Consider the following 12400-nt stretch of genomic DNA (forward strand, 5'->3'; position numbering starts at 1 on the left):
GTGTGACCTCGGGAGAGGCAGCCTCCGCCTATTCACGAGCTTGGCGCCGGTGCCTGCCCTGCAGCGGGCAGGACCCCAACCCCGGCTACCCCACCTGCAGCCAGGCAGAGTGGGGACAGGGTGTGCCGTAGTGGCAGGGCAAGGCGCAACCCCACCGCGTTCACGGCCGCCCGACGCGAGCCTCAGCCGCGGGCGCCGCGCACGTTGGCAGGCGCGCTGACGTCAGCGGTGCCGATAGGCGGAGAGGCGCCCAGTACCGCCCCCTCTCGGCTGCGTCCTCCTACCCTGCCCCCCGCCAGCAGCTCGGGCTCGGTCCGCGCCGCGAGAGACAACGGCTGCCTCTGCCGCTGCGCGCGCAGGGTGCCGGGGACGCGGGGGAGGGGAAAGTGCTGCGGGAGCCGCAGCCGCCACCGCCGCGAGCGAGACCCGCCCTTCCCCCCCCCCACCCTCCCGCTTGCCCGCCCACTCCCCACGCGCGCACACGCCTGGGCTGTTGCCTGCGCGCGCCTCTCCCGCGCCGGCAGCATGAGCGGCTCCCCCTAACCGCCGGTCGCACCGCGTCCCGGCCCCATCCCCGCCGCCTGGTCGGGCCCCGTCCCGGCGCCGGACCCCGTCGGATGCTCGCGTCCCTCCTGTGCTGAGGATGCTGAAGATGAAGCTGCCCCTGAAGCAGACGAGTCATAAGGCAGCGGCGGTGGAAGAGGCGGCGGTGGCAGCAGCATCAGCTGCCGCCGCCGCGGGGCTGGGGCTGAAGGAGCCTGGCGGTGCCCTGGACTGTCATCTGCAGCTGCAGCAGGTGCCCCGGGCGCCGGCCCGCGGGGGCGCCGCTGCGGGGAGGGGGTGCGGGCTGGAGAGGCCGAGCCAGCTGCACGGCTTAGGGCCAGGGCCTGGGCCTGGGCCTGGCCCGCCGCCCCCCCCTGCCGCGCTCGCTGCGCCGGGCGGCGGCGGGCCTGGCGCGGCGGCGGCCCGTACCGACAAGGAGACGGTGTACGAGTGGTTCGGGCTGGTACTGGGCTCGGCGCAGCGGCTGGAGTTCATGGTGGGGCTGCTTGACCTGTGCAACCCGTTGGAGCTACGGTTCCTGGGCTCCTGCCTGGAAGACCTGGCCCGCAAGGACTACCATTGCCTCCGTGACTCGGAGGCGAAGGCCAACGGGCTCAGCGACCCCGGACAGCTCGGTGACTTCCGTGACCCGGCCGTACGCTCCAAGCTCATCGTCTACCTGGCCCTCCTGGGCTCCGAGAACCGCGAGGCCGCCGGCCGCCTCCACCGTCTCCTGCCCCAGGTGGACTCCATCCTGCAGAGCTGCCCGGCGCGGCGGCCCCAAGTGGGCGCTGCCGAGGAGGAGGGGGCCGAGGAGGAGGACGTGGTGGTGATGATGGACGGCACTGGAGAGAACGGGCAGGCCAGCCTCACCGCCGCCCAGGGCCTGGGTTTCGGCGCGCAGGAGGAGCTGCTCCTGCTCTTCACCATGGCTTCGCTGCACCCGGCCTTCTCCTTCCACCAGCGGGTCACCCTACGGGAGCACCTGGAGCGCCTTCGGAGGGCCTTATGCGGGGACCAGGAAGAGGAAGGCTTCCTTCGCCACCAAGCCCAGGTAACGCCGCGTCCTCGTCTGTTCCCGCTGCGCCATCTCATCAGGCTGTATCCTTCTCCTTCCGTCACCCACTCCCGATTTTCTGGGAGCTGAAGACGGCCGTTTGCCTCTCCCTGAAGCCCCCCGGTGGCCCCTCCCATCTTGCTTCTTGGCTTGTTCTGTTGTTCCCCCCAGCCTCAGGGCAGTGTAGGCCCCGGCCACCCCCACAAGCAGCCGCAGGGTGCAGAGTACTGCTACGGCTTGAATTGCATGCTGCAGGCTACTGCTGGAGTTGGTATGATGCAGAAGTGCGAGTGATAACTTGACTAAACTTGTAAAAATAATAATGCTAGATAGAAACCATATGGCCTAAGAACGCACTCGATTGGGGCTTAAATAGTTTTTATATGGAACCTGCTCTATTCTCTGCCCCTCAAAATACGAGGTTTGGTCAGGGAGAGAGGCAGCAGTTGGGAGTCAGCGGCTCTTAAGACTTGCTCTCTGAAAAGCTATGAGCAGTAACGTGGCTGAAGACGTCTGGGGAGGAATGGTAATCATTCTCCCAAAACAGCAAATTAAAATGTCACAACTGGAGCTTCTGTTCAGAGAAAAGTGGCGTTTTTCTGGGTGGCTGTCAGGAAACGGCAAAGCACATCTTGAATGCAGATGTGCCACTTGTTGCTAGAAGGTGGCAGTTACCAGGAATGAAGACTTAACAGTGAGTGGCACTGGAGCATTCTCTTGTGCAGCTGCTATGTTTAAGCAAAGGTTTTCCCCTAGTGCCATTCATAGTCTCTTTCTTAACGAGTGTTGTCTTGAAAATCTGCCCCATATTTATGCAACTAAGTCATCGCCTTGGAGCTCTGCAGGTTTTGGTCTATAGATGGCCTGTTGTGCAAAGGGGAAGAGAGGACTGGAAGATAGGTGTTTATAATGCTATTCAGAAGAGTGCAGCAGGTTTTCATCAAGTCCTTCACAGAACAAGATACACAGCAGAGAGGGCTGCGGTTTGGGGATTTTGTTTCTAAACTTTCTTGCAGTGTTATCCAGTTCAGCCACTCCTAAGAAACTATTCTATATTGCCTGCCATATGAAAGGAATGGCTCCTTTTTCTGTTTGGTAAAGATGGAATATGTTCACAAGGAGTACTCAGAGGAGACGGTGATGAATTTCTCAGCTTTCAAATACATTAAGTAAATACTTGTATCGTTTGAGGGCTAAAGCACGTTTGGCAGATCACAAACTAGTGGGTGTAGTGTAAGTCCAAAAGGTGTGTGTTTTTGGCTCATTCTTGCATCAAATCTAGCACTATCCCAAAATGAGCCTTAGAAGCCCATCCTTTAGTGGGACAAGATCAAGTTGCAGGGAGTGATAAGAAGACTGGACACTGGTCTTGCTGCGTTTAAAGTGCTAAAAAATGGAAACATACTTCATGCCTGAACCTGGCAGGAAGTTGTAGATGCTATGTCCCACCAAATGCATTAGAGCGGGCTCTCATGAGCTAGTGGAATTGAAGTCAGTTTTGTGTAGCTTTCTGGCTTCAGCCTTCCAAGTTGTGGTGGTTTTGTTTACTAAGGGAACGTTGAGAGGCCTGAGTCAGCTTAGCTGAACATGCCCATCACTTACTCCCTAGTCCACACAAGACTGAAGTGGCATCTCTTTTCTATGCTGACAGGGAACAGGGGATGAGTGGATCAGTGGTTGTTCTCTGTAGTATTCACAGGGGGTGGTGAGATCCTCGCAGAGAAGACACTACAGGAAATGGAGTTAGCAGCACAGACTTCCTTGGCAAAATGCAGCTGTAGTTGGACTTAATAGTCAGCTGCTCACAGGCTTTTGTCCTCCTTTAATCGTTGCAATATAAGTGCCTTCAGGGCTCTGCATTAGTGAACTCAAACGGTTCGTCAAGAGCTCTGCATTTTTGTGTGGCTGGGTTCCCTCTCTCGCGGTCACCCGCGCTGTGGCCATGTAGCCAGCAGCCCTGCGGCACAAGCAGCGTCCCCGCTGGCCCGTGCCACATTCACGGTGTCCTGCGCCTTTCCCGCCCTCCCCGGCCAGGTACGTGTCCCCTGGTCATTTACATGTCCCCTGGCCACCCTGCTGCCGCGCCTCACGCCCGCAGAGGAAGTGCACAGAGCAGGCGGTTCCTGTCACGTTTTGCAATGGCTGCAGCTGGAAGAAGGATTCGAACACTCTTCTTCATCGTTAAATAGGGACAGCTAGTTTCTGCGAGGGCGAACGGGATAAGAGAAGGGGGCCGGGACACCCCAGCCCCAAAAGCACCGTGGTGGCCCGGAGCTCTCTCGCCTTTTCCGGCCTGAGGGGGGAGGGAGTGACCTCTCGCTTTGTTTGCGGGGAGGACGGATCGATCATGGCGCCTCCCCCGTGAGAGTGCAGCCTCTGTCCCAGTCCGCCCATCCCCCGCCGTGCTGGTCACGGCGAAAGGGCTGGTTCCGGATGAGAGCCCTCCCCGGGCAAGGATGCGGTGGCTAATGGTCACCGTTGCTTCCCGCCCCTATTGAAGATGGCGGCGGCGGAGCCTGCTTCCCCGGTCACGTGCCCGCTGGGCGGTTTCCTCGCGGGGGAAGCGCCCTGTGTTTCATAACGGGAAGGGGCTCGGCCGGGCCGCGCTGACGCAGCGGCGTGTGGGCCCAATCACAGTCCGGTCCCGCCGCTGCCCGGGGTTGGCTGGGACCCGCGCTCCCAGCCGCCCAATGGCAGGGCAGCGTGCCGGCGCGTGCCGCCCGACGCTGTAGGCCTGCAGCGCCCTTACTACCCTGCCGGCCTTGCGGCCCCACCGCGCCCGGGTCTGGCCCGGCGCTGGTCCTGCAGCGCTTGCCTCGAGCGCTCGGCGTTCCGCAGCCCTTGTCGGGTCGTGGGAGGGAAGGCTGTGCCGCAAGCGCGGCCTGTCCTGGGAGGGGCTGTGGTGTGCCTGTTTCACCAAGCAGATAACCACGAGAGAACTTCGTGCTTCGAGGCTGCTAGCTCAGCTCTGGTCTTCCCTTCCTTAACACTCCAACGCTTTTGCGGCTTACCCCTTCTGAACAGTCTGAAGATGGTAGGACAGCTGCTGTTCACATGACCTGTGAAATAATCTGTATTTATGGCAGATGATGATGTAAAACTGACCTACAGAGGTGATGAAGTACACACCTGGATTTGAGCCAGGTAGTTCCTTAAGATTAGATTCTGAATTCCTATGGGTCAGCACTGTCACAGTACATTAGAGGTTGGAGGGGGCCTACAGAGATCATGGGGTCCAACCCCCCTGCCAGAGCAGGATCACTTAGGGTAGTCTGCACAGGAATGCATCCAGGTGGGGTTTGAAAGTCTCCATGAAGGAGACTCCACAACCTCTCTGGACAGCCTGTTCCAGTGCTCCGTCACCCTCACTGTAAAGAAGTTTCTCTTCATGTTGAGGCGAAATCTTCGATGTACAAGTTTGAACCCCTTGTTTTCTTATTACTGTGCACTGCTAAAAAGAGCTTGGTGCCATCCACTTGACACCCACCCCTTCAGTATTTATGCACATTGATGAGATCTCCTCTTAGTCTTGTCAAGACTAAATAACCCCAGGGATCTCAGTCTCTCTTTGTAGGGGAGATGCTCAAGTCCCCCGGTCATCCTCATGGTGCTCTGTTGGACTCTCCAGCAGTTCTCTGTCCCTCTTGAGCTGGGAGCCCGAAACTGGACACAGCATTCCAGGTGTAGTCTCACCAGGGCGGGGTAGAGAGGTAGAACCACCTCCCTAGACCTGCTGGACACACCCCTCGTGATGCATCCTAGGATCCCATTGGCTCTCTTGGCCACAGGGTCACCTTGTTGTTCCATGGAGAGCTTGCTGTTCACCAGCACTCCCAAGTGGAGCTGCTTTCCAGCAGGGCAGCCCCTAATCTGTACTGGTGCATGTTACTCCTCCCCAGATACAGGACCTTGTATTTGTCCTTACTGAACTTCCTGACGTTTCCCAGCACCCAGCTCTCCACCCTGTCCAGGTCTTGTTGGATGGCTGCATGGTTTTGAATATAGCATATCTAACAAAATGTCTTGTATTGAGGTTTCCAGGAGCTATAAAATTGAGCTGTAATGAGCAGCAGAACTTCAGAATGTTACTTGCAAAGAGTATGTGTGACTTACTAGAACATACAACAGTTTCTTTTTTTTCATGGTTGGGATTGGATCTGGGTAGTCTGACTGATCTCCCACTAAAGTTCTTTTTGGTCTATTTTAATGATCCTTTAAGAACTCAACATTTCTTAGTGATACATTTTAAGAGATTTGGCTGGAAATGTCTGGAAAGATGAAAAATCGTAAGAGATAGGACTATTGGAGTGGGCTGGGCAGAAGTAGGATTGCTTTATAATTGCATAAATTTTGTTTCTTTAAGAAAATGTTCTAAGTACTACTTCTCACTTCATACTGTTTGCAAATTTTTAATTGAAGGTGTACTTTCTAGTAACATTTTCTTAGGAAAAAAGTAATGAATCTATCAATCTATGCAGAATATGAATTTTAAATGTAAAACTGAAGTGTAAGAACAAATCAGCAGCATTCACATCTGTATTCCTAAAACAAGAGCAAAGAGTCTGCTATATATTGGTTTAAGTAACAGAACACACAGGTTAATTCTTCTGATGATTGTATTTGTTTTACTGAATGCATTAGTATCAAAGCTGTTTGACTTTCTGGCTTACCTTGCTCCATCCAATCCAAGATCTGAGATCAGAATGCTAATATACAGAAGGAGGTCTGAATATGAGCTAGCATTATAAACGTGGCTTGCATTAGAGACTGGAACGTTTAATCAGGCATACTTAACAGTAATAGAACTAAGGTTCTGTCGAAATAAGCAATCTCCTGGAGAAAATAGTTTGCTGAATAGGATTATAATTAGGTGGCTGGAGGATTCTTTACAGCAAAATTCTCTACAAATAAAGGGAATGTTTCTGTTTACAGACTATTTTTCTTGAGTAGGTTTCTATTTATAACATATTTCATCTGCAAATTAGAAGAGTGCTTTTAGAACTGATCTTCAGTGACTTGCCAGCAGACAAGGTAGTAGAACTTAATTTTAGACTCTTAAAAGCTCCATCTGTGAGAACAAAAACCACAGGCAGTCCCATTCTGAAGCTGCAGTGTACTCTCTTCAGTGTCATGGAATTAAGTGTAAGGCAAGGTCTGTCTTTAGAGTCTAGTTTAAATAAGAGACAGATTTAAAAAATGTCATTTTACTCTTGGTAAAGGTCCAGAAAAATATGAGCATTTTACATATATTGATGTAAAAAGTATTCCCGTTCCCTCTGAACCTTACACCCTTCTCAGACTTCAAACAGGTCTTAAGGATTGCCAGAAACATTACTGGAAGTTTTCTGGAAAGGAATTCATAACTAGGTAAAAGACAAGGCCTAAAATCAAAAGCTTTTTGTTTAGACTTATGTGTTAGTGCTCCTGGAAATTGTGGAGTAAACTTTCAGTTCTTTCAGTTATTTGAGTCAGTTCTAAGTACGAATTGTTAGGACAAGACAAATATGCAGCCTTGCTCAGTCCCATTATACCAGGGTTAATGAGCCTCTTGCTGTTTTCATGCCAGTTTCTTCTCTCATGTACTAAAAGAGCACAGAGGACATTGAAAATATACTCATGGCTTCCTAATGCTTGCCCTTAGATTACTGTTGTTAAGCTGTGATCTGATGTTGACTTATTCATAGATATCTTAGTCTCACTGGGCTTGGAGTGCCAAGGACTCTCATCTCAAGAGCTGCAGAAAAGGATGCAGACAGTAGAAGTAAGATGGCTGTATCTATGAAACCACTGATATCTCTGGGGTTCAGTTTACTTAACTCTCTGTTACCTCCTTTACCTGCCAGTGTCTGCATCTAGCCATGGCTGTCCCAGAAAATGCTACCATTGATTTTCCATTGACTGTGGTTAATACTAAATGGTTATTTTTCCTCCAAGACTTGGCAAATTTCTGTAGTATCCTTCAAGTCTAAGCATTTACGTTTAGAAAAAAGAACATGTGGAGGACAAGCTTGGAGATCTGCCTAAAAACTACATCCCTTCATGAAGCGTCTTGCCTTTCCTCAACCTCTTAATCGCATCCTGGCAGGGAGAAAGGAGTAAAATAATAGCAAAAGGGGATCTAATGCCTTGGGAAATGTCTTAAGAGTGAGATAAGAACATGACAGAGATTTTCTGTTATTCAGAACTGCTGTACATGATGCATTACTTAATGATGCATTAAGTATGCTGCTTAAACCTATTGGCTTCAAGAAATGGACAAAATGACACATGACCCTCTGCTGGTAGGTAGAAGCAGTAATGACCACAACTTCTCAGTAGTAATTGTACTCCAGTGAGCCACTCTTAAGGGGCATAAGTGGTGTAAATCACTTTAGGCCATTGTGAGAATAATAATTTTTTTAATCAGTCTGAACTAATGCATAGAAGTAATTTCCTTTTTATTCACTTAACAGACAATTGTAACAATGCTGAAATTATGCAAAGCTGTTGGGTGAGCAACCAGCTGGCAATGCACTGACATCTGAACTGTTGCATTGCTGCCTTTAGCTTAAAGGTTTTTATTTTGTCATGGGCTAGCTGGGTTAGACTGAAACTGGGGGGTGTAGTCCAGCTAAAATCTCAGATGTGCATGAGACTTAGATGAAGTGTGTGCTGGGTTTCTAGCAACCACAATGTGTGGTATTCCCCAGCACTGTAAATCGTTGCTGACACGTCTGGTACTTCAAGTATAATTGCCACAGACCTTGATAGCTGAAGTTGTCAGTTGTCAGCTGCCTAAGAGGTTGATAAGCCCTTTGTTTCAAAATTATCATGATTTTACAGTGCTCCAATTTAGTCAGTATCTGATTGCTGAAGCTGTCATATGGTGTGTTTTTTCTCCCCTCAATTAGCTGATATTTTTTCCAAAGGTTTCTGTCTCACAATATTTTGTTGCTGCCTCTTAGAGGTGAGCTCTTAAAATAGTTTCACTAAACAAATACATCTTGCGCAGCATTTTCTCTAAGCATTCCAGCTTACTAGATTAAAGGTAGTAGGACAGTTGCATGTTATCCATTTACACCATATGTTCAGCCAATAAGGCTTTTCTTTTCATGTTTTATGGAATTTTTTATCTGGTCACAGAATCACAAAAATGACTGAGATTGGCTGGGACCTTTGAAGATCATCTTGTCCACCATATTCATCAGCTTAAGCAGGGCTACCTACAGCCAGTTGCCCAGGAGCATGTCCAAACAGCTTTTGAGTATTTCCAAGCTTGGAGACTCCACAACCTCTCTGGGCAATGTGTGCTGGTGCTTGAGAGCTGTCACAGTGAAAAAGTGTTTCCTGATGCTTGGAGGGAACCACCCATGTTCCAGCTTGTGCCCATTGTTGGCAGGGCCTGTCACTGGCACCACTAGAAAGAGCCTGCTTCTCTCATTCTTTGCACCCTCCCTTCAAAGATGTATGTATACATTTTTATATGTATGGGTCCTTTTCTGCAAAGCAGCTTTCTAGCTGGTTGGCACCACCTTGGCACCTGTGGTGCCTGTAGTTGTTTCTCCCCAGGTGCAGGACTTTGTTTCCCCTTGTTGAACTACATGATGTTCCTGTCAGTCAATTTCCCCAGCCTGTGATTCTTTGTGGAATGAGCGGTGTTCCTCTGGAGGTTGATGCTGTATGTGAAAAGATAAGGTAACAAGGAAGCATTTAAGTTAGTTGTTGACTGTGGCCAGAGAAGACATCATTTCATAGATGTTTGTGGTCTTAGACCTTGAAGCCAGTTCTGTACTTAACTCTTGTAGGATAGCTCCCTGCAACTTGCATCGATCAGACAGTGCCATTGTGTATTTCAGAGCTTGCAAACTGAAGTGGAATTTGGCAGCAGTGTCAGTTGTGTTTAGTCTTGATCTTGCATTTGTCCAGCAGCTTATCCAAGACTAGTGGATTTTTTATGTGCTTGAGACAATCTGCTACATCCACAGGTGTCAGTACTAAGATTTTTGAAGCATTGCTGCCTTGTATGTTTGCATTTGTGAGTATTAAATGCGTGTGCTGGTTTTCTATTTAAGATGGTAGGAATGTTCTATCCTTATGTCCAAGCAACAGTAACAGCCAAGTGATAGAGTGCAGGTAGAGTTGTACACAGCCTTGAGGAATGCTTTGTCTTTGCTACTGTTGTTGAGAGGAGCTTCAGCAGCGCACAAATACATGTGCACTTTCAGCTGGTTGTTGCTTCTCAAGAGGTGATGTTTGTGCTGACATAGCTGTATCTCTGTGTATCACCCTTGTGAAGCAATGGGGTAGTAGCTTGTAGGGACTATTTTAAGCAAATCATGGCTTTGGTCTGGCACCACATCTATTAATAATTATTTTGGCATAAGTTATATTTCTGTAAGGTACAAGTGCTGTAATTGGTAACTTGATTAGACCTTGACTCTTCCAAGATGCTGCCTTTCACCTGGTTTTGTTAGCCAGTTCCCACTTGTATGTGAATGAATGAGCTGTGCTAGTTTACATCTGCACAGCCTGCCAGGCCAAGTAGTGCTGTCTATAATAGCACATTTACTGAAGTCTTGCAGAAAAATAAGCTTTCGTATTGGGGCACGTAGCACTAATCAGGCTGTCCAGCTGCTGTAAGCAGGTTTCCCTTGTTAGTGCCCATCAGAACGGATGCATGAACAGTTCTTTTATGAAAGTGCACTGCAAACATCAGAAGACTTATGTGCATCAATCATTTGCACATGTTGCTTAGTAGGCTATCCAATAACAGAATTCATTACATATTGCCAAACCAATACCAGCATGACATTTTCTGATCGTCCATCTATGTTAATAGAAGGCGGAGTTTGGACATCTGTCATGTGTAGACGAAATTTACTCATTCACGTATGTTGCTCATCAGGAGCAAGATCCTTTTAAGCAGGATGGCTCTCCACGTTAGGCTTTTGGTGCTTGTCTTTAGGATCCTGGGAAACATCTCAAGTAATAGGTGTTTTTTTAAAATACAATTCCTGCTTTCAGACATATGAGGAAAGATGTCTTGGATACAAACCTCTGGTCTAGATTGTGAGAGCAGACAATTTTTAGAGTGCTCTCTTCACTAATTGTAAGGAGAAATCCTCTAGCTCAAAGGTCTGTGTGACTATCAAATAATTTATCTGGCAACACACATTTCTCAATGTCTGTTAAGCATCATAAGAAGCACCATGAGCTGCAGAGAATTCTTGCATGTGAAAGCCTTACAGTGGCAAAAGCTTATTCATACCACACAGGTTCATTCTTGCATAAATTTTGTTCATTGTCAGGAAACGACTAGCACAGCTGGCACTATACAACATAACTGTTGACAGGAGCTCCTCTGTGTACTCCAGTGTACCTAGCTTTTAAGGACTTGTGTTTGTGGTTGTCTGGCACCTCCAAAGTCACTTAATATTGGGCCTCCAGACTGCCTTGACTTCCAGTCACTTGCATGCTAGAGGTGTCCGCTCTGCCAGTGCCACTTGTATTTTAGTTAGTTGTGAGTGTTTGATATAGGACTGTTAAGGTAGCTAACACCACATGTGAAGAGTTGTAAAGCAGCTTAAGATAGGATCTGGAGCTGGCACAGAAACAACCCTCACATGCTTTAAGCTGTAAGGTAAAGCTATGTCTGCCCTGAATTACCCTGCTGTCCCCCTCATGCATTCCACTAGGTATAGTGAAAGCTACCATTCACAGAATACATAGTCCATATTGCTGGTTTGATATTAGGACTTAAATACAGTTTGAACTGTTTTGCAGTTTAGAGGCAGCCTTCAAATATGGATGTAGTTTGCCTGGTACAGAGTGCTGCCATGGACAGAAGATTAACCATTTTAGAATAATTATCTGCAAAAAGATTTGAACACTATTTTACACAGGTTATTTCATATGGTAGGTGAGAAGCAGTTTTCTGGTATTAGGACATGTAACAGCGATGTTTAATGCTTCTTTGACATGAGCTGACCACAGCATGTATTTGAAATAAATTCTATATCTGCGCCTCTCTCCTGAAATCTGCTTAGAATTTGACTACTTAACTAGTGATTATTTATTTGAATAGTCTGTAATTTGTTTTTCCATTAATCAGAACAGATAGCCTGGCTTTGAATGCAAAAGGAGCCCTGACTTTTATTTGTTCTAGATCCATTTATGAATTTGAAAATAATTGATTATGATGGAAGCCTGAACTTGTTCCTTAAAATGAGTGAAGCTCTGCCTTCAGCTCTTAACACTGATTTCAGAGGTGGAAAAAGACAAATGGAATGGTTTGAGAGCCTCTGTCAGAGTTAATCCAGATGTCTGTTGTACGCAGTGTGGAAGAAAGGTATCGAAGCTGCTTTTGGCAGAATGCATGGCTGTAGTTCAAGGAAGACCTTACCTCTGCCAGAGAGCTGACATTGATCTTCACTAGAAATCTTGGTTCAGTTGTTTGACTTCATGTCAGGGAAGCATTCACTCTTACACTGAAATACGTGCTAAACTTGCTAGCTTATATAGTTTGGACACAGCCAGTTAAGCATAGTAGCAGTGCTTTTTTTGGACAGTCTTAAAGGAATCACAGTTTTAACAGGGTAATTTTAATGCTCACGTGCCAACAGTTTTTTGAATAGTGCATGACCAGGAGTTAACACTTAAAAAGTGAAGTACTTGGGTTTGGTTGTGTCCACAGTTGTTAAGAAATACCTGACAAAACAATGTCTGTGGGAATGTTGAGTGGATCTGAGTGGCTCTCACCAGAATGTGTTTGTGGGTTGATTATTAAAGCTAAACTTGGATATTTGCTAAAGCTGTTAAAAG

General features: G+C 48.2%; 1 protein-coding gene across 4 annotated transcripts in view; it reads left to right on the forward strand.

Annotated features, from left to right (window-relative positions):
- The first annotated feature begins 336 nt into the window (after nucleotides 1-336).
- ZCCHC2 (zinc finger CCHC-type containing 2) overlaps nucleotides 337-12400 on the forward strand; it is a 48191-nt gene continuing 36127 nt past the window's right edge. For all 4 annotated transcript variants that reach the window (XM_068161010.1, XM_068161011.1, XM_068161012.1 and 1 more), the window contains exon 1: nucleotides 337-1597. In XM_068161010.1, coding sequence (XP_068017111.1) covers nucleotides 644-1597 — 954 coding nt within the window. In that variant the 5' untranslated portion in view covers nucleotides 337-643. The remainder of the gene's footprint in view (nucleotides 1598-12400) is intronic.

This window comes from Melanerpes formicivorus, unplaced genomic scaffold (assembly GCF_026170545.1).
Source record: "Melanerpes formicivorus ecotype bairdi unplaced genomic scaffold, bMelFor1.0.p_v2 SCAF_55, whole genome shotgun sequence".
Taxonomy (NCBI): Eukaryota; Metazoa; Chordata; class Aves; order Piciformes; family Picidae; genus Melanerpes; species Melanerpes formicivorus.